General features: G+C 39.6%; 1 protein-coding gene across 2 annotated transcripts; it reads right to left on the bottom strand.

Annotated features, from left to right (window-relative positions):
• Positions 1 to 8: 8 nt before the first annotated feature.
• tmem120a (transmembrane protein 120A) lies at positions 9 to 22,665 on the bottom strand. Of its 2 annotated transcripts, none has more exons than XM_010893565.4 (12): positions 22,495 to 22,665; positions 19,435 to 19,553; positions 19,144 to 19,260; positions 18,818 to 18,877; positions 18,584 to 18,679; positions 17,521 to 17,610; positions 12,775 to 12,840; positions 11,336 to 11,397; positions 11,042 to 11,134; positions 9,712 to 9,776; positions 9,435 to 9,503; positions 9 to 897 (listed from the first exon to the last, which is right to left on the bottom strand). In XM_010893565.4, exons 1-12 carry the CDS (start codon positions 22,570 to 22,572, stop codon positions 829 to 831), a joined length of 984 nt encoding a protein of 327 aa, XP_010891867.1. In that variant the 5' UTR covers positions 22,573 to 22,665; the 3' UTR covers positions 9 to 828. The 2 variants fall into 2 exon arrangements, with proteins under 2 accessions (XP_010891867.1, XP_010891865.1); XM_010893563.4 differs by lacking the exon at positions 9 to 897 and adding an exon at positions 7,190 to 8,886.
• Positions 22,666 to 23,702: the final 1,037 nt, after the last annotated feature.

Genomic DNA, 23,702 nt, shown 5'->3' on the forward strand with positions numbered 1-23,702 from the left:
CTCACACACACACACACACCCCACCCGGGCGTACTCTATCCCTCTCTCCGTGGTCGAATCAAAACACACAGGCAGCCTCGGCTGTTGTTCAGCTAAAGCAGCCTCTTGCTGGCAGGCCAGGCGACTCCATGGCTCGTGTTCTCCTCAGGGAGCCGCGGGTGGACGTGCAGCTGTTAGCCACTCTCACCGTCCCTCAGCACGAGCACCACTGACATCTGGCAGCAAGGCTGGTGAGCCACCAACAATATAGCATGACATTTCTTTTAAAGCCCTTCAAACAGAGCAGCAGATAAAATACACATAATACACCACCACACATATCCACTTACTACATCCCTCCTCTTTCGCTCTGCCATCTGTATGGACTACCCCACCAAGTCACCATAGCAACCATATTTTTTTTTCAAGGCACATTTCTAACCATTGAGCCAAGTGTGTCACTATGGTTACCTAATCTGTCATAAAAGGTTGCCATTTGTGACACAGTTCTGCTCCTTTCTTTCTCTCTCAAAAGCAAATTAGGGACGGCTTCCACAGAAGCTAGGGTAAACAGGGAAAGCTGCTGGACTTTTGCCTCAACTTTCCACCCCAGAGAGATATCAAAGGGAGAGAGCATCCGCTGGAACATTTGGCACCCTAGGTAAGGATCCAAAATGGGTGTGTACTAGACCAATCACAAGTAGGGTGCACAAAGACAGAGCATTCTTCTCCAGCAAAAAGAGGACCACAGACAGTGAAATGCGAGCTTGCCAAGCACAAAGAAACTCCAAGGTAGCTCTCCCTTTTCCTGCACTCCCCCAAAAACCTTTTCCTGGAATTTTCATAGCTTCAGTTGTGGGCCATTTCCTTCTGCAGATTTCCTTCCACGGGGTTTGTTGGTGCTGAGGAGCTGCAGATCTTTAGGGGAGAGAGAGGTTCAGTAATTAACTACTAGTGGGGTTGGAGCTCTCTCTCTCAACACTGTTTCCAATTCCGTCTGAGCCAGTGGGCCTCTTTCTGGTGGTTTCAACATTTCCAGCAATTAAAACCTCCTTAACGTCTATTGTTTGGGGAGGAAGGGAGAGCAGAGCTGGCATTTTCCCTGTGGGAAAATTGATCCAAGCACCACCAACAAAGGAACATAGGCAAGTGTTTCTTATCAAGCCCCTAGCCAAGTCCTGCCAGCCTATGTCATGGCAGCAGCCAAGGGGACACAATGGAAGGCTCTCCAAGTGACACTGGTATGAACAGAGAAACAACTAAAACTTCCAAACTTTTTAGAACAGTATTTAAATGTTTTAAATATACATATTATACTATGGGCCGGTTTCACAGACACGGATTGAGCCAAGTCTAGGACCAAAAAAAATCAAGTTCAATAGAAAACTCAATTGAGCTTGTTTTTGTAGTCCTAGACTATGCTTAATCTGTGTCTGTGAAACCGGCCCAATGTCCTATCCGAAAAAGCATTTAGAAATGTAATGTTAGATTTTTCATATGGAAAATAAAAAGCAGCAAGTAATTCAAGAGATACGCATGATCTAACCCAGAAAGGGAAGAGGAGAAATTGGTGAGAAAACAATGCAAACCAGTACAATTGCTATGGTATGTTTCTGCATGTGGACTGGGTGACGTAGCCCAGCCTCTGGTGTAGGTTAAAGCTCCACAGTCAGCTGATTATTAACCCCTTCCAGTAATTTTTTTTAAACTAATTTGACCACACACATTCCCTTCAGTTAGGCCTACATGAGGTCAACACATTAAAATGCTGGAAATCCGGCCCAGCCACAGTGTGGCCTAGCAGCATAACCACACTGCCAAATTCCAGGGCAAGAAAATACAAATTACTTTCAGTCACCAGTAGTGACAAGATGGGGGTTGTTCTATTTATACTTCCTGGGCTATTGAGGGATAATTCTGACCACACACATACCAATGTCATTGTTGATTATATAAAGGAACAGTTAAGCAAAAAAACACCTTTTAAAAATTATTGGCATCCCACTTCTAACATTGAAATAATTTAAAATGTTTTACCTTTTTAGGATGTTGTACATGGGTTCATAAGGTTTACAGTAAAATCAATGCTTTGAAAACATAATCTCAAAGTTTAAATTAGGGAAAACCGAAGGGTAATATTGGCCAACATTTGAATTACAATGTTTCTCACAAAACCTTTTAAAATACAGCTCCGGAAAAATGTTTAAGACCACTGCACCATTTTCTTAACTTTCCAAAAAAGTTTAAAAGGAATGTTTTGAGTGAGGAACAGGAGGGTTAAAATTAAGAGACCACTGCAAATTGAACACTTCTGTTCCTCATTCAAAAGGACAAGGAGGTGATTTTTTATTTGAACCTATTAACTACTTACAAATGTACAGATGTGTACAACTTGGTCAACAAGCTTATTTGATGTGCTATTTTGTAGACCATCAGTTGTCTAAAAGCAGATACTGGTGACGAGACTTTTAGTCTTTAAAAACATATTTAGCCTTTCAAACAATGCACCAGAAGATGGCAGGTATTTTTATATGGTATATTCCGTATCTACCATACATACTGTGGTATATATACTGAGGAACAGAAGTGTTCAATACATTTTAAACCTTCAGTTCCTCACTCAAAAACGTCCTTTTCGACTTTTTTGGAAAGGAAAGAAAAAGGTGAAATGGTCTCTTAATTTTTTCTGGAGCTGTATATATACAGTGGGGAGTATTTGATACACTGCCGATTTTGCAGGTTTTCCTACTTACAAAGCATGTAGAGGTCTGTCATTTTTATCATAGGTACACTTCAACTGTGAGAGACGGAATCTAAAACAAAAATCCAGAAAATCACATTGTATGATTTTAAAATAATTAATTAGCATTTTATTGCATGACATAAGTATTTGATCACCTACCAACCAGTTAGAATTCCGGCTCTCACAGACCTGTTCGTTTTTCTTTAAGAAGCCCTCCTGTTCTCCACTCATTACCTGTATTAACTGCACCTGTTTGAACTTGTTACCTGTATAAAGGACACCTGTCCACACAATCAGACTCCAACCTCTCCACAATGGCCAAGACCAGAGAGCTGTGTAAGGACATCAGGGATATAATTGTAGACCTGCACAAGGCTGGGATGGACAGGTGGATGGATAGGCAAAGCAGCTTGGTGAGAAGGCAACAACTGTTGGCACAATTATTAGAAAATGGAAGAAGTTCAAGATGATGGTCAATCTCCCTCGGTCAGGGGCTCCATGCAAGATCTCACCTCGTGGGGCATCAATGATCATGAGGAAGGTGAGGGATCAGCCCAGAACTATACGGCAGGAACTGGTCAATGACCTGAAGAGAGCTGGGACCACAGTCTCAAAGAAAACCATTAGTAACACACTATGTCGTCATGGATTAAAGTCCTGCAGCGCACGCAAGGTTCCCCTGCTCAAGCCAGCGCATGTCCAGGCCCGTCTGAAGTTTGCCAATGACCATCTGGATGATCCAGAGGAAAAATGGGAGAAGGTCATGTGGCCTGATGAGACACAAATTTAGCTTTTTGGTCTAAAGTCCACTCGCCGTGTTTGGAGGAAGAAGAAGGATGAGTACAACCCCAAGAACACCATCCCAACCGTGAAGCATGGAGGTGGAAACATCATTATTTGGGGATGCTTTTCTGCAAACGGGACAGGACGACTGCACCGTATTGAGGGGAGGATGGATGGAGCCATGTATCGCATGATCTTGGCCAACAATCTCCTTCCCTCAGTAAGAGCATTGAAGATGGGTCGTGGCTGGGTCTTCCAGCATGACAATGACCCGAAACACACAGCCAGGGCAACTAAGGAGTGGCTCCGTAAGAAGCATCTCAAGGTCCTGGTGTGGCCTAGCCAGTCTCCAGACCTGAACCCAATAGAAAATCTTTGGAGGGAGCTGAAAGTCCGTATTGGCCAGCCACAACCCCCAAAACCTGAAGGATCTGGAGAATGTCTGTATGGAGGAGTGGGCCAAAATCCCTGCTGCAGTGTGTGCAAACCTGGTCAAGAACTACAGGAAACGTATGATCTCTGTAATTGCAAACAAAGGTTTTGGTACCAAATATTAAGTTCTGTTTTTCTGAAGTATCAAATACTTATGTCATGCAATAAAATGCAAATTAATTACTTAAAAATCATACAATGTGATTTTCTGGATTTTTGTTTTAGATTCCGTCACTCAGTTGAAGTGTACCTATGATAAAAATTACAGACTTCTACATGCTTTGTAAGTGGGAAAACCTGCAAAATCGGCAGTGTATCAAATACTTGTTCTTCCCACTGTATGTATGTGTGTATAGACATCTGCGTGTATATATGGCTCTCAAAAGTATCTTAAAAGGCTCAAACATATTTAGCCTTTAAAACAATGCACCAGAAGAGGGCAGGTCTTTTTATATAGTATATACAGTATCTACCATATACCATAATACTTATAATATAAGAGACCACTGGAAATTGATCTCTTCTGTTCCTTATTTAAAACTTTCCTTTTAAACTCCTTTGGAAAGGAAAGAAAAAGTTGTATTTTATAAAAAATAAGAAAAAGTTGAGATGGTGCTAGCTGGTAATAAACCTTACGGCAATGTTGTATTTAGATTGTATAAGGTTTCAACTCAAAGGAACATAGTGTAAGATTTTGACTGTACTGCTGGCATAAAAATAAGTGAAAATGACCAGTAGACATCTGCGGTTATTGTCTTAAGTTAATATTTCAAATATTATTTTCCTACAAAATTAATCAGAGTGACTGATATATTCCCCTTTAAAGCTTTCTTGCCAGTCCCTTTATCAGTTTACAATGACTTGTAATCTCCCCACTTTAGACACTCGCTGTACTATCCTTCCATCCCTAAACCACCCTGAACTAGCTAGTTTTATATCAGTCTCGTTCGGAAGGGGAAGACAAGGATGAAATAAGTTGTGTTATTATTTGGAGGCAGGATTCTACACAGTGCCCCATTAAAACTAACCCTAACCCTATGCAAAATGAATTGGAACATTTACCAACTTAACACAATTTCTTATAATAATATTAATAAGACATTTTGAAACGACTTACCTACATTGTACGAGGCTGTAGATACTTTATTTCTTACACTATGGTCAGAATTCAAAATGCTTAAGTGGTCTTTTCTCTCAAGATCTGTACATTTGTCTTTTTAGCTAAATATCTAGCAAAACATTATATGCGCCAATATCTTAGATTTTAAACAAAACAAATATAATAACCATTTTAAATTGACATCATTTATAAGAGGTTGAAGCTGGACAAGTTTGATTGCTGGTAACAGTAGTTACCTTCTTTGGTAACTCTTGATAACCAGAACAATAGGCAGATTTTGTATTTGGTGGTTGGAGATTTCATGAAGCTAGCTAGAGTGAACTCCATAAGTATTTGTACTGTGACACATTATTTTTGGGCTCTGCATTCCAGCAGTTGGTATTTGAAGTTTGAGTTCAAGTGCTGACAGTCTTTTGAGGGTACAGCATGATTTTTGTATATTGTACTCCATTTCAGGGTGCTAGTAAATAGTGATGGCATATTCTTTTGATGACTCCTGTAGTCTGGGAGCCATAGTCACGATCATATAATATTTATGGGTATTGTCTGTGTAATGATCATGATGTTTAATCAGCTTCTTGATATGCCAGACCCTTCAGGTGTATGGATTATCTTGACAAATAAGAACTTGTCACTAACAGGTCCATTTGTGCTCCAAAATAAAGAGAAATACATTTTTCGTGTGTTGAGGTTCCTCCTACTTAAGAAACACTTCCGGAACACAGTTTCTCACATCCTGATGTCACTCGCTGACTGACAGGATAATGTTGACTGCAGGCAGGTCTGAGAGGACCTGATGAAACGATAACCTTTTGTAAAAAAAGGTCTGTAATTCCTATGTGGATTTATGGATTGTTTATGGATGTAAATATCCTCAAATTCAAGGTCAACAGTCTGCACTTTAACCTCTTAGTCAGTGAATCTTTTCAAATACAATGTGTTGGAGCTGAAACAACAACAAAAAATGGCAGTGTCCAAATGCTTATGGACTGCACTGCACTATATATAAATGGTGGTAGTGTAACCTGTTATTGTTGCTGTTGTTAGAAAGTGTTTATCCTCAATCTATACAGGAGTGTCATATTTAAATAAAATCCATTAAAATATGATGACATCAGTCTGTGTGGAAATCAGATTAGAACAGGCTTGACCCTGAATGTCATATTCTCAGTCCTTCCCTGACTGGCTTACATTTTGGAATGCCTGGTCAACAAACAGGTAACCCCCCATAGGGAGTTTTGCTAGCATTTCCTTATGGTATAGGGCAAAAGGTGCTCTAGTCTCAAGTATTAATGAGAAACATTGACTTCCAATTTCTTTTCCCTTTTTACATATAAAAAAGATTGAAAGCCTGAGAAAATGCTCAATTAAACCACAAGAGGTCATACTAGCCCTTAGGAAAAACATTTGAAAAGTGTAGACACTTTGGAAATGCTGCTCTTACAGCATGCTATGGAAAAGTAATCAACTTGAACTGAAAACTAAATATTCTCATACACCTGGTACTTCCATAAAGTTCTCTCAGAAAAAAACAAAAAAACATCTGCAGAGCATCACCAAGGAAGATACCAGTTTTTCTATTATTATAACATGCAGCCTAATGTTCAGGCCAATACAATGAAAACTAATGCAAACTGACACATACTCTAATTTGATCAACAAGTATTATGGTATACGGTAGATACTGTATACACTATATAAAAAGACCTACCCTTTTCTGGTGAATTATGTTTTTAAAGACTAAAACTCTCACCACCAGTATCTGCTTTTAGACCAATGCTGGTCTACAAAATAACACATCAAATAAGCTTGTTGACCAAGTTGTACACATCTGTATATTTGTAAGTAGTTAATAGGTTCAAATCACATCCTTGTCCTTTCTTTGTGGCAAAAATGTGTTTGTCAACCACTCAATATTGACACTGATGATATTAATTGTACTCATGCTTTAACCTTAGATTTAATTGAATCAAAATACATTTACACATTTCCTGATATCCCATTTTTTATCAAGGCCCCTTCATCACTGCATCAACTTCCAGTGGAGTAAGGTTTTGTTTGTTCTTATTGCAATGGTCCTGGAGCTAGCATTGTGATCACTGTGTAATGTGCGAATGTTAAAACACAAAGAGTAACACAGAGCAATGTTTAATTCAGTGACCTTCGTACATCAGGCTGACATCTTTAAGCACTTTCCATTTGAGCTTTCAAACTATTTTGATAATAAGGACAAATGGTGTAAAGAGGGTGTTGGAGAGTTCCGAAGACAGACGTGAATAAATTAACTTGTAGTTATTGAAGGACTACTCTTCTAAATGTTGCATCATGGGTGAATGAATTAACTTGTAGTTATTGAAGGACTACTCCTCTAAATGTTACATCACAGGTGAATTAATTAACTTGTGGTTATCAAAGGACTACTCCATTTGCATCATGGGTGAATGGCAACATATTTTAAAATAAATCAGAGTTTTTTCAGAGCTTGAAAGTATAGCATAGTAATTAGAAATGTCCACAGAAACTATATGTAATAAATATGATACCTTAAAGGAGCAATGTGCAGAATTTATAATCAACCTATAAACTAGTTGAATTCCAGCAACAATTCACATTCAAAACACTTTTCCCCAATCCCTTGCTTCCCACTAACACTAGTGTTTTACCTTTACTTTGTAGACCAGCATAAAAAAAGCCATAGAAACTATTTTTCTATATTATAAACATATTTCTTATTAATTTGGATGGCACACTGATTCCTTTGAGCATTTTCTCACATGAACAGAAACTGAGTGTACTTTGTATAATTGTATTAAACAGGGAATTACTAAGGGATTCCACATGCCCCGTCTGCCAATGTTTGTCAGACTGCTTGACTAGAAAATGATCATTAGTCTTAGTAATGCCAATGGAGTCCAGAAAGTGTCCACTTTAGGATGCACTTCTGTATTTACATGATATTGTGAAACACTATCATTCCACTATTACTACATATACACTGTATTATGGAGATTTTCTGATACTATAATGAACACAAATCTACATATTTCTCCTTTAATGTACCTTCTTTGTTATAATTCATAGACAAACTACAGCAACATAAGTTACGTTTTCTAAAGTACATTTTTATAAAATGACAAGAGAAAGTCAAATCATTTTTGTAATGAGAATTTGTGGCTCACTTTGATTTAAGACATTTTATCAAACCACCAAGAGCCCTATAAAAATAAAAATTAAAATATTTTAGCCAACGAGAAGAAAGTAATGTCAACATATTCCTAAAATCCAGTAGCAATGTAGTAATGTGTGTGAAGTGGCACAGACTCGGTCACAACCAGAGGCTTATTACTGCATAAATCCCAATGTGCTGATGTTCTTGGATGTTTTACGTGGACCCCAGGATGAGAACATTCTGAATGTGCAATACCTAATGGGATCCTTATAAACTAAACTGCATTGGGACCTGTCTTAGGATTGACTCAGCTGATTCAGTATAGATAGGCAGAGCTAATCCTCTTCCACTAATCTCAAACCCATCCAGGTTATTAAATCCTGTGCAGTGCTGAAAGGGACATCCTGCAATTCTCAAAATAACAGAACAATGTAAACGGTTTACTTGACAGAATTATGATCGATATAAATTACAGTCATATAAATCACCTCCTGCAATATGTTTTTTTGTTGTTGTTAAAATATCCAGTATCTATCTACTCCAGGCTTACAGGCTTTTGGCCTTGTCTTGGTTGTGGATGTACTTATGGTAGACCACTCTAAGTGTGGTAGAGAAGTTCCCCATGAACAACAGGAGGTAGGAGCAGGCACACATGAAAACCTGGAGGGTGGGCAGGGAGGACAGTTTAGAATACAGGTGGAAATGTCATTTTAAATGAACAAGAACAGAAATGCAACATGTAGTGTTTTTGTCCCATGTTATATGTGATGAAATAAAAGATCCCAGAAATGTTACAAGAGCACAAAAAGTGTATTTCTCAAATTCACATTGTGTTTAAATCCCTGTCAGAGGCGCATTTCTCCAAAGGATTTCTGCACAAACTGTCATTAACCGCATCAGGGAAGATCATCTGAGTCTTCTGACCCACATCCCTACAATTTTATTCAAAGTACCTGTAACCAACAGATGAGTATCTGTATTCCCAGTAATTATCTGTAGGTTAGGGCCTACTGACTTCATTTAAATTGACTGATTTCCTAATGTAAACCGTAACTCAGGAAAATCTTTAAAAATTGTTGCATTTTCCATATTTCTGTTCAGTGTACACAAGAGACATAAGGATGTTGCCACAGAAATTTTTACAGTACACGATTTATGTTATTTATGTTCTCTGTTCAAAGAAAAGAGCATCTTTGAAATGCACTGACCTGCCACTCTTTACACTCAGGAAGCTGGGCCATCCTGAACAGCGTTAGGCCGTTGTAGAGCTGCCAAAACTACAAACAGACAAACCAGTGGTGTAACTCTACCGCTTAGAATAGATAGGATACATGTCCACTGACAATAACCAGCCATTCGTTATTTTCCTGCTTAGAAGATAATCAGTTATTACGACCGCAGCAGTCCCAGTAGGAATATCATGCTAGGTTTCCTGTTGACCTCAGACAGACCATGCCAGGGGAACGACGCACCACTGATACTCACATGACCAAAGAACAGGAAGGGTAGAAGGAAGGTCAGGCCTCGCCACATCCAGGACTGGAAACCCTCTAAGGTGGAGGAATGTTAGCTTATGTCATTAAGTATATAAACATGTCCTACACAATACCGAGCCCTGTGATAAACTAGTGTACTACACAATACTGAGCCCTGTGATAAACTAGTGTACTGCACAATACCAAGCCCTGTGATAAACTAGTGTACTACACAATACCAAGCCCTGTGATAAACTAGTGTACTACACAATACCAAGCCCTGTGATAAACTAGTGTACTACACAATACCAAGCCCTGTGATAAACTAGTGTACTACACAATACCAAGCCCTGTGATAAACTAGTATACTACACAATACCAAGCCCTGTGATAGACTAGTGTACTACACAATACTGAGCCCTGTTATAAACTAGTGTACTACACAATACTGAGCCCTGTGATAAACTAGTGTACTACACAATACCGAGCCCTGTGATAAACTAGTGTACTACACAATACCGAGCCCTGTGATAAACTAGTGTACTACACAATACCAAGCCCTGTGATAAACTAGTGTACTACACAATACCAAGCCCTGTGATAAACTAGTGTACTACACAATACCAAGCCCTGTGATAAACTAGTATACTACACAATACCAAGCCCTGTGATAGACTAGTGTACTACACAATACTGAGCCCTGTGATAAACTAGTGTACTACACAATACTGAGCCCTGTGATAAACTAGTGTACTACACAATACTGAGCCCTGTGATAAACTAGTGTACTACACAATACCGAGCCCTGTGATAAACTTGTGTACTACACAATACCGAGCCCTGTGATAAACTAGTGTACTACACAATACCAAGCCCTGTGATAAACTAGTGTACTGCACAATACCGAGCCCAGTGATAAACTAGTGTACTACACAATACCAAGCCCTGTGATAAACTAGTGTACTACACAATACCAAGCCCTGTGATAAACTAGTGTTCTACACAATACCAAGCCCTGTGATGAACTAGTGTACTACACAATACCGAGCCCTGTGATAAACTAGTGTACTACACAATACCAAGCCCTGTGATAAACTAGTGTTCAACACAATACCAAGCCCTGTGATGAACTAGTGTTCTACACAATACCAAGCCCTGTGATAAACTAGTGTACTACACAATACCAAGCCCTGTGAAACTAGAGGACCAGAAAGTCCTGTGATAAACTAGCGCACTGTGCAGGCGGTGTACTAACTAAGGATTGAGGAGGATCTGATTTTACAATATAAGTTCCTCTAAAACATGTGTGATTACACAACAACATGTGGCTTCCTACTCACCAACTGTCAAGTCCATGTTGTGACTCTCTCCCAGGGCTCGAAGTCTGTACAGACAGCCACTCTGATAATAGTACTGAAGAAACTGGACAAAACCTATTCGGCACAAAGAACAGCAACAGACATGTACTGTATTAATACTGACACGGTTCTACTTCGTTCCAGGTTTCTGGTCAATTGTATTTATAGTAAATTCCTTTTCAAAAACGTAATAAGGCCATTATTTTTCAAACACTCAAAAAGAACTATGCCACTTCATTTGAATTATTTCTATGAAAGATATTACAGTTGTCTTACTTTGGTACAAGCAGTAGGTAAGGAACTGATTCCTGAACATCTGGTAGAGTTTGCCCTCTGGCCTGTAGAATGGACAGGGCAGTTGGAAAGGTTTAAGTAGTTGTTACATACACACCAGCAGTCAGGAAACAAGTGCAGTGGGAATTAAGTTTCAAGTTTCACATTTTATTTGTCAAATGCACCGAATAACACAGGGTCATCCTACACAATGAAATAATTTTGACATGGCACCCGACATCTACGTAGTACGAATTTAGCAATAACACAGCCAAACTAACACTGCATGGAAAAAGCAGCTGACTGAGGGCTAGATATGGGGAGAAGAATTAGGGTGATGGAGTCCAGACATGTCCAATTATGTGAGGCAGGTGCCTGGGGTTGTTAGACCAACGATATCCAGCACTGGAGCGAGTGAGTGGGCTTGACAGTAGTCCTCTGTGAAATTAATTCTACAGTCCATTCAGAAAGGTATTCAGATGGCATCCCCCTTTTCTACATTTTGTTATGTATGGATTAAAACAAATGACTCATCAAGCTACACACAATACCCCATAATCAACAAGCAAAAACAGGTTTTCAGAAATGTCTGCATGTTTATTAAAAGAAGAATGCCTCACTGTAGGGATAGAATTGGCCAGGTGATGAGCAGTGCCTGGTTTCCTCCAGAGATAACGATTTGGATTCATGCCAAAGAAGTCAATCATGGTTTCATCAGACCATAGAATATTTTTCATAGAATCAGATAATGATGTCGTCCACTGTGTTCTTGGGGACCTTCAATGCTGCAGAAATGTTTTGGTACCCTTCCAAAAAGCCTACCCTTTGGTAGCAGATCTGTGCATTCACCACAATCCTGTCCCAGAGCTCTTCCATTGGTCTCATGTTAGTTTTTGCTCTGACATGCACTGTCAACTGTAGGTCTTTATTCAGACAGGTGTGTATTTATCAAGTGAATTTACCACAGGTGGACTCCAACCAAGTTGTAGAAACATCTCAAGGACGATCAGTGGAAACAGGATGAACCTGAGCTAAATTTCAAATGTCATCGCAAGGGGTTTGCAGAAACCTGGTTTTGTTTGCTCATTATGGGGTATTGCATGTAGACTGATGAGGCATAAAATTCAATGAATACATTTTAGACAAGGCTGTAACATATCAAAATGTGTAAGGGTCAGAACACTTTCCAAATGCAATGTAGGTGCAAGAAAGATGTACTTGGGCAAAGGGCCTACTAGCTAGAAAATCTGTTCTAGTATGCACTCACATAGTAAACTATTAATATAAACTAAAAACATTACATTCCAGGAGATTCTGTGTCAGCACATGCTTAAGTGGGTCATATGCCCAGTCACATGGTAATTTGGAAGATATACTGTGGAAAATTGTTTTAATAGGTACAGTTTGTTCCCCATGGTCTCAGGGAGTTTAGGAGCACTTACCAAGTCAGCATCACCCCAGACAGGAAACAGAACACATAGTGATGAAACACCCACCAACCCTTGATCCTGAAACAAGTCACACAAATCCATTTACTGGCCAGCAGTATGAGCTGTAACAATGTAATTATGAGGATTTCATGCAAAGCACAGCATAAGGCAGACAAAGCAGGCTAGAGGTCTGAGTCATCAAGCACCATCTACAGTCTCCCTACACAGACCTATACCAAAGGGACTACTTTCACCTTGACCAAATACATTACTTAGCAATCTATATGGGGACACTAAAGTTGATTGGCCTTAACAAAATCCCCTTTTCTAAAACTAAGCCTAAACCTTACCCTAACCTCAAACTTATAACCTAATATTCATGCCTGTTCTTAAAATTGTCCTAATGCTGAACCTTAAACTCAAATCTAGGCTAATTCTAACCCTAACCTAATATTTTATGTCAACCAGCCAGCTTAACCAGAACCAGTAGCTTAACTGTCTAAACTTAAAAGAAACCCCAATTCTAACACTATTTACAATTGTATGTTTTCCCATAGACCTAACCCTAAGATGGCAATTGCATTTTCCCTGATTGGCATCTCCCAAACATAATGTGGGCAGATTTTTCAGGTTTACCATGGTTGTGTGGACCTTTTTACAATGGTTGTGTAGACAGGTCTCCATATGGTTGTGTAGACAGGTCTCCATATGTGCACATATAGATGTGAATCACACATGCGCACAGCTACTCTTCTATTTTTGTTATGTGTATGAGACAATATCCAACACTTCAGAAATACAGTAATTCTCGATACAGCACACAATCTGCACTGGATAACCTATTACTATGCATTCAATCTCCATGGTCCCATGTCAATCTGCATGGAGTTACATTTAAAGTGGATTTCAAAAGGCTACACACCTTTATTGAAAATGCAGATTTTGTTGATGTAAAGACTGAAATAAAGACATCAGACTTTATTACCCCTTTAATTAGATTAAATTACATACAACTGTATTGTCATTGAACAAGACAACAAAATGCAGTTAGCATCTAACCTGAAGTGCACATAGTATTTAGTATATTTACATTACAGGTTGAATGTGTATATGTGCAATGGAGGCAAATGCAGTACAAATGGCAATAGTAAATGTGCAATTAAGGCAAATTGAGAAGGGCAGAACGTTACAAATGGGATAATAGTTGTTTGGGTACAATTGGCAATTTCTTAATGGCATTCTAGATGTGCAAATGAGACAAATGAAGGAGTGATGTATTAAGGTAGCATGTGCATCCGAGATGCAGAGATAGCAGCACTAAGATCTTCGAGGTAGATGTGTGTGTAACAACTCTACAAATGCAAGCACGGTGGCAATTCTCTGTGCAAAACGTAAATGTGTAAATAGGCAAATTGAATGTGCAAGGTACATGTGCAACTGAAATGCAGGGATAGCAGCGGTGAAGTTCCTGCGGTAGACACGCACCTGCAACAACTGAAAAACCTCCATTATCAGGCTTGCAAGGCAGTGTCAGAGAAGTACAAGGGAGTAGTGCAACAAGGATCTGAGAGACGGGTTGGGGGGGAGGTAAGTGATGGGTCACAGAGTTCAGCAGGGTTACAGTGGATGGGAAGAAACTGTTCCTGAGCCTGATGGTAGGAGGGCAAACGGTTTTCACCACCCGTTGCAGGGCCTTCCGGTCGGATATGAAGCAGCTGCTAAACCACACTGTGGCGCTGTTTGTCAGAATGCTCTCGATTCGTAAAAGTTCACAAGGATCCTGGAGGACAGATGGGCTTTCTTCAACCTCCTCATAAAATACAGGGACTGCAGCACCATTTCTCAGAGGAGGACCTCGGAGATGTGGAAACCCTGGAATTTGAAGCTGGACACACGCTCCATCTCAGTACCATCGATGAGGACTGGGGCGTGGCTGCAGCTTTTAGGCTTCATGTAATCCACAAGTTCCTTGAGTTCCTTGGTTTTCTTTGCGTTGAGGGCCAGGTTGTCGTCAGCGCACCATGCCACCAGGCGCTTGACCTCCTCCCTGTAGGCTGACTCGTCATTGTCACTAATCAGGCCTACCACCATGGTGTCGTCTGCAAACTTGACGATGGTGTTGGAACTGTGTACAGGACCACAGTCGTGGGTGAAGAGGGAGTACAAGAGAGGGCTCAGCACACAGCCTTGGGGTACACCAGTGTTCAGGATCAGGGTGGAGGAGGTGAAGTTGTCTAACCTGACAGAATGGAAGTCCAGAGTCCAGTGGCAGAGAGAGGGGCTGATCCCCAGGTCATGGAGTTTGTTGACCAGCCTAGAGTGGATGACAGTGTTGAATGCTGAGCTGAAGCCAATGAATAGCACATAGGCTTTGGTTTTGTCCAGGTGGGTCAGGGCAGAGTGTAGAGCCGTGGAGATGGCGACCCTGTAGACCTGTTCGACCGGTAGGCAAACTGGTAGGGATCCAGTATTGGGATCCCTGCTTTTAGATCACCAGATCTAAAAGCAGCGTCACGTGCCTTCATCAAGTTCTCAGACCGCTCTGTTCAGATCATGTAACCAACAAAATGTCAGCGAAAAAAGGAAATGTCCTCAACCTTAATAATGGGGTTGTAACTGTGTTCAGATTTAACCAATTATTTAACACATTTAATACAAAGGTTATTTTGTCATCTTCAGTCATCAACTGAAGTGATTTTGATTTACCCTAAATAAAACAAGCTGTTCCTACAAGACAAAGCAAAGATCAGGACGTCCATCCAAGGTTGATGAGAGGGGAATGAGAAAGTTCATCAGGGATGAGCAACGTTAAAGGAGCAAACCACATCTTTAAAGGAGCTTTAAGAGTTTCTGGCAGGAACTTGGATAACCCTGTATATCATTGTGTATTTGTCCCCTGCAATTTGGAAAGATGTTCAAATGTTTCGGGTCACATTTCTGTCCATTAAAATAACGTCAAATTTATCTTAATGTTGCAACAAACAAATCTAAATATGTGGTCTGATCACAAAGAGGAACATGTGTGAGAGGCAGACCAAATGAAAAGATTATGGACGGGTGCTTAGATGGCGTGATGGGAATGTCTGGGGGTGCTTTGGTGGTGGTAAAGTGGGAGATTTGTACAGGGTTAAAGGGATCTTAATGAAGGAAGGCTATCACTCCATTTTGCAACCCTGTGGACAGCGCTTGTTTGGAGCCAATTTCCTCCTACAACAGGACAATGACCCAAAGCCCAGCTCCAAATTATGCAAGATCTATTTTGGGAAGAAGCAGTCAGCTGTTATTCTATCTATTATGGAGTGGCCAGCACAGCCATCAGATCTCAACCACACCAAGCTCCAGTGGGAGCAACTTCACTGCATAGTACGGTGTGCCCATCAAGCCATTTCAACTTGTGGGAGGTGCTACAGAAAACATGGGGTGAAAATCTCTTCAGATTACCTCAACAAATTGACGGCCTGAATGCCAAAGATCTACAAGGTTGTAATTGCTGCAAATGGAGGATTCTTTGACGAAAGAAAAGTTTGAAGGACACAATTATTATTTACCTTCAATTTGCATGCACTGCATTTGCCTGCAAATTGCTATTGTAATAGCGTTTTTCAGTTGTTCATGTGCATGTCTACCTCGGGAACCTCATTGCTGCTATCCCCACATTTCAGTTGCACAGACTACCTTACACCTCCAACTTGCTCGATTGCAGTCAGAATTGCCATTTGTACTTGCATTCGCCTCATGGCACAACAATTAATTCCCACTTGTACATACATTATATTTGATACTTAATCATTTTCTGCCCTCCCCTATTTGCCTTCATTGCTCATTAAGAATTGCCATTTGCACAGTATTTGCCTTCATACTGTATACATTCCACTTGTAACATACACTTTACTTAATACATTTCCTGCCCTCTTCTATTTGCACTTCTGGTTAGATGCTAACTGCATTTCATTGTACTGTACTCATACTGTTCAATGATAATAAAGCTGAATGTAATCTAGCCTTGTCAATTACTATATTTCATATTCATTTTACTATATTTCCTAATCAAACTCATTTCATGTATGTTTTCATGGAAAACAAGGACATTTCTAACTGACCCCAAACTTTTGAACAGTAGTGTAACTTTTTTTAAGAATGTCCTGAAATTGCCCAGTTAAAGCCCAGATAACAATACTTCAAATGACGGACTGTTCTAAAAAGGGATGTACAATCAAAATCCTGTTGCAAATTCACTGAGCTAGAACTCTCAGACAAAATGTGCTAGGTTGATTGACACCTCTCCAAACAGACTCACTGTTTACCGACTTACTGTTTACCGACTTTCTGTTCACTTTTACAGTGTATTAGTTGTGGAACGTGCACTTATGCAACCACTGCATTTACATTTTATTATTATTCGTTTTTCACTCACATTGCTGGTTATAAGATCTTATTAAAACTTGAGGTCTTACACAGACTTGCCTTAATTTTCAGCTTTTGTACAAACACAATCTGCATTTTCAATATGGGCATGTAGACCTCTGCAGTGCTGCAGACACTGCTCGTGTCACCAGACTGATACGCTGGGGAAACAAAGCAGCACCCACATGCCTCCAGAGACTGAGGCAGACAGACAGCAGGGTGCTGTTAAACTAGATCCCTGGTGTAGAGGGCACACACACAGTGATGCTGTGTCTTCAGCTGAATGAATACACACGCCAGCAGTGTCAACAGGACAACCGCTGAGGTTTGGCTACGGACCGGCAGACTACTGACCTGGAACCGTTGCTAATGAGGATACTCTCCCGGATAGTTAGAGTGCAGTAGTACCACACCAGGAGGAAGTTGAAGAGAGCGTCTAAGGCTCTGCAAAACACAGAAGACCGACATAAACCGTGCGGTTCACCGAGTTCAACGGCAGATAGGCACATATGTCACTGAACAAAAACAGAAATGCAACATGCAACAACTCCAAAGATTTATTTTACTGCCCGGTTGAGTTCAAATCAGGATTCGCCCATGAAGGGCACCCCTCTTCAGCGTGCCAGTGACTATCAAAGGTGAGCATTTGCCCAACAAAGGCAGTGGCTAAATGAAATTGCAGTCAAGACTCTGGTGAGGAGTACAACCATGCAACTGAACTCCCTTGAGACGGTTTCTGACAATATTCGTTCAACTATTTTTTTGGTTTCATCAGCCTTCTAGTGGGCTGTTCTCAGACAATCCTGCAGGTAAAAAAGCTGGATGTAGAAGTCCTGGGCTGGCGTGATCACGTGTGGTCACATGTGGTCTATGGTTGTGTTGCAGCTTGGAAGTACTGTTAACCTCTCTAAAACAATTTTAGAGGTGGCTTATGGTAAAGACAAATAACATAAAAATATCTCTCAAAACTTGAGACATCTGTGGCATTGGGTTGTTTGCCAAACAACATTTTAGAGTGACCTTTTGTTCTCACCAGCACATGGTGCACCTGTGTAATGATCATGTTGTTTAATCAGCTTCTTGATGTGCCACACCTGTCAGGTAGAAGAATTATCCTAACAAGAAAAAATGCTCAGTAACATTAGTGAACAGACCTTGAGAGAAATACGCTTTTTGTGTGTATGGAACTTTTCTGGAATCTTTAACATTAGCTCATGAAAGATGGGGACAACGGGGAAAACATGGAAAAAACACTACGTGCTGCATTTATATTTTTGTTCAGTGTATTTTAGTCCATAATAACAATATAATACAGCCAATCATAAATATAACAGTAGATCGTTTCTCATGATTTGTTCCTTTTATACTACTCCTGATGTAGACAACAACAGTAAAACAGCGCATGATAGTTACTCACCTGTAACTAAATACAAAGCGGCATGTGAATGAGAAGAACAGGAGTAGGACGGTGAGGACTAATTTGAATTTCTCATATTCATCTTTGTAAGCAAATCTGTTGGCATGAAAAATGCATTTGTCAGGTTTATCAAGAGGCACACGGTATGAGAGTAATAGTTGTTGTCATTTCATACAATTATTATTATTATATTGCCAGCCTATACATTTTGTAAAAATACAGAAAAGTCCTTACTTGGAGTGTTTGTTGAGTAATGTTACATTCACATTCCCAAGAACAAGACTGAGGTACAAACTAAACAGCAAATAAGAGAATAGTAAATTATATAAAAAATGTGTTTTGGGGCGTCGTCTCAGTTAATAACAAACATGTACATTTCATCACAAATGTTGACTCTCTGTTAGAGAGAATCAATGGACAAACTCACTTTAGTTAAATAGGACCAACATGTATCCAGTTTCAACTACACACTATGTACTTAAGGCGTGTTGTAGTAAATTGCCTTAACAGAGAAAAAGTTTGAACTGTTAGAGTAACTGAAGGAGGTCTATTTGTTTTACCTATTCTTTTTTGGCAGGAAGGACTCCATTTCAAAGAAAACATTGGGCCTGTTCTTAATCGATTCCTGGATCCCATCTATCGTATTCATTTCCTCTGGGCTCATTGTTTTTTTGCATCTGAAGGGGAAAGGAAGAACGTTATTTAGGGATAACTTGATTTAGTAATCAGTACAAAGCTGACAAATTGAATTATGAGTACAGTGAGGTCTTTAACACTGTTAATAATACATTTAATTGTAAAAGGTGAATTTCCATGTGCCCCATATTACATAAACAGTGCTTGATACTCACTCTCCCAGTGACACTGTGAGATCCTTTAGTTTCTTCCTCTGTCGTGCTATGGCATTGGAGCAGCTGTCTTGTAACTTGGACACTTCCTCAAGCTTCTGTTTATACAGTCGGTGAGTTTCCTACAGGTAAAAAAAATTGGTATGAACAAATTTGCATAATCACAATGGTGCCTACACTACAATGGGACATATTACTGAAACGGATCATAAAACGAAATAATAAAGATTACTTTCGTTGAGGCTTAGTTTCACTATCAACCTTGACATTTGTACTCACTGAACCATATGTAGCATAGCTTAGTTCTACAGCCATCTCAACCAAAATACTTTCTTAAAAAAATAAGAAAATAAATAACTAAATTGTCAGCATGTCCTCCATTTTTATAACTTTTCTTTATGTGAACTTAACATTGCAGTCATAAGTTGTAACAGTCACTTTGATTTTATATCCAAATATCCAACATTGCTTTTATAGCTAACGTTTCTTTTTTTTGCTGCAGTAGATTTCAACAAGTCTCTGGAATGGTCCATGAAATTATCCCTGTGGGAATTCCAAGAACCTTCATTCTTACATTCTTTCTTCAATGTGCTGGTTGTACAGTTTCTCAGAGCAGTAGCAAATTTACTAGATTAAACTCAATTAAACTCTCCAGCATCACGTAAAAAATATTTTCTTCATCGAAAAAGACAGATTCCAGCACCCAAATTCCAGCCCAAATGTTCAGTTTTCATTTACAGCCAATAATGAGTTATTTATTCCTATTATTAGCCGATCCTCATTACTGACTGACACATATTACTTCAGCTCTAGTCTAGCACTATGAAAATTGAAAAATGTATTCAGGTTAAACAAAATCACATCTCACATCAATTTTAGCAAAACTGCATCTAATCTTATACATTAAGGTAATACAATGTGTGAAGTGATGCCCAACTTAAAGCAGCAGAAGGTTCTGCCACAGTCAATGCTTTGACTGTGAATAGTGGCCAAGATTTTGTCACACTCTTAGTGGAGTGAACTTGCACCCTGTCAGGCAACCTTTGCCCTTTGTTGTTATATGCCAAGTAAATAGCATCTACAATCCAGCCAAATTTCTGCTTCTTGTTTAGACAGTGCTCGAGCCTAAACTTGCTTGGCAAAGCAGAGAAAGCTGGTTGCATGACTGGAACCATTTGATACGGTTTATGTAATTGCCCAATGCACGCACAGTAGAGGTCACAGTAAATGCAAAATTTTAAGTGTTGGTTCCATGTTTCATGAAAGATTCCAGAAATGTTTCGTTCAAAAAGTGTATTCCTCTCAAATATCAAGGATGGCATGATCATAAACAAGTTCACCTTGTCATCAGGACAATAAAACGCCCCTTTAAATGTAGTTTTAAAAGGTAGTTTAGTCACAACACACAATGCCACAATGGGTAAGGTTTATTAAAAAGCCTGCAATTGGCATGCTGACTGGAGATGTCCACCAGCACTGTTTCCAGAGAATTCAACATTAATTTCTACCATAAGCCACCTCCCTAGTTGTTTTAGAAAATTTGACAATACGTCCAACTGGACTTACAACCGCAAATCATGTGGACCCACAGCAGCCCAGAACCTTCACATCAGGCTGCTTAACATACACATTCGACTGAGAGCAGCCGACCTGGAGGCTAATAAAACTATGGGTTTGCACAACAAAGAATGAATGAGATGTCCGACACCATCTCAGGAATTCTCATCTGGATGCTTGTCCTTCTCGTCAGGGTCTTCACCTTACTTCAGTTTGGAGTGATAACCGACTTTAGTCTGCAAATGCTCACCTTCCATGACCACCGGCAGCCTAGAGAATTGTGCTCTGAATAGATTAATCTGTTTCACTTGAAATTGTTGCATGTTTCTTATACATCTTTGTTCAGTGTATAATAAATATCATATAAACATTTTTTTATCCATACTGCATTTGGTTCAGGGCAGTTTTTTTTTTAGTACTCATCTTTCCAGCCTCTTTTTCTCTCTGTTGGGTGTGTGCTCTCATTATAGTGAACTTTCACAGGCTGATTGTGAGACTGTTCCAACTAGCTGTTTCTCACTGCAATGGGTTCATACCTATGGGACAGTAACCTAGTGATGTGTAGAGGACAGTATGAAGCAATAAGGCTCAAGGGAGGTGTGGTATATGGCCAATATACCATGGCTATAGCTGTTCTAATATACAACGCTGTGTATTACACAACCCTGTGTTGTATTGGCAATGTTACAAATCCACAAGGTACCATTATAAATTGGTTGCGACACAACAATCCTGTGTCTTAACCTACAATGTAGGTGTCTGGTAAGTATTCAAACCACTGACTAATAATCTCATATTACTTAGTTACAAATGGTACATTGGCATTTAGTTCCTGTTTGACATTTCATTTTACACACTGACACTCAAAATTGATGAATGAAAGGGCGTGAATACAAGCAACAAATGTCATTTAGATGTTTGTTAGAAGTATTCCACAACATTAAACCAATCTCACCATACAATAACTGCTTTTGTGCGTTAGTGATATAAAATACTAAGAAGAAAAAAAATAAAACGAATAAAATTGCCAAAGGTGTTTTTTGTTCTCCTAAAACAATAAACAATATTGTTTTTCCGGCCATTGTCAATCGAACACAGTGGAAGATGTAAATGTACTTTCACCATGTCGCCTACATTTAGCGTACATATCAACCCAATGCTTTGCTGAAATGGCACAAATAATTAATTATTTTGATTAATTGTAGTTCAGTCGTCCAAGGCAAAAGGAGCATTGGCAGTTTATAAAATACATGGAAAAGACTGTCAGTTATCTCGTTAGTCACGTCAGGTAGTAAAATGTGTGCAATTGCAGCTACGTTCCATGTAGTTTCTCTATTTAGAGTCATAATATATAACGCTACCACTACCAACTTCCAGGAAATAGCTAGCTCGTCAGCACGCCGCATGTGAGCTCACTGATGGGCGACGGGACACCGAGCTTGAGAACCACTAATTACAGGTCAGCAAGTTAGTAGGAAATACACATTTCTAAAACCTGCCCCTTACCTGGACCCGTTGATAGTCCTTTTCCAGATTTTCCCACTCCTGTAAGCATTCAGTCAAACTAGTTGGAGTGAATAACATTTTATATTCATATGTGTGCAAAGGCAAGACTACGGAAATAACAGCTGTGCAACAGTTGTAAACACTGCATTTCACCCGAGGGCGGAACCTACGTCGTACGTCACACCAAGAGCAGTGTGCATGATCTTCGTTCCATGCGCGTTGTCGTTATGAGCGCCTCATTGGTTATTTTACATAGCATTGGCAAAATAGCGGATATTCATGAATCTTTAAAAAATAATGAAAATACATAGATTTAACTTTGAAATTACGAAATTGACAGACTAAGTACCTGATTCCGACTGATACTGATCATTGAGTACTGTCTTATGCTAGCACATGCTTTATAGCTGAATAACTCAACAGTTCTCTTAAATTGACCTATAACATTGAAAGCGTTCATATTAGCAAAGAAACAATAAGCACACAAGTGTAATTTAGCAGCGCAGATATTTTTTTAATTATTTCCTATATTAACGTATGCTTGAATAAGTTTAATCGAATGATGTGAACAACACCAGTCCGATGAAGGCCAACACGGGAACGACCGCTTCCCAACGTGCACACAACGTTTTTCTGATACAATGTCAGAATAGCGTCAGAAAGCCGTCATGTGCCCACTGGGTTAGGTTGTGAGATTACATATATATTTTAAAATCCATCCAAGTTCTAATTTGTTTGACTAACCGTGGATAGCTATCGGTAAATGCAGGAATTTGTTAAATCATGGTGGACAACTGTCCAGCTTTTGAATTTTACTAGATACTTTAGTTAGCATATTAAGATGACATTTTAGCTGGGAAAAAATCGCTGTGAATCAACACCACCGCTCCTTGTCCAGGCAGAGGCGGAGCTTAAATGGGTGCGATGGGTGCGCGGCGCCCATGGCATCTAATCAGAGGGCCCCAGAAGAAGTTTATCTTAAGGTTGAAAAAAATATTGCAAGCAAAATAAAATATTGTGATTTGTTTGCTAGATACTATTTAGTTGACATTGAAGTGATAAACATCTATATTTGTTTTGTTATTCCATAATGCATTTGTATGATGACCAATAATGTGACTGTGGGGCTGTAACCAGTGTTACCAGATGCGGATAGGGTTGTATAGAAGTAGCGTTTGTGCAGTTTTCATGTGGAGTTCGCAGGTGTC

Source organism: Esox lucius, chromosome 7, assembly GCF_011004845.1.
Source record: "Esox lucius isolate fEsoLuc1 chromosome 7, fEsoLuc1.pri, whole genome shotgun sequence".
NCBI lineage: Eukaryota > Metazoa > Chordata > Actinopteri > Esociformes > Esocidae > Esox > Esox lucius.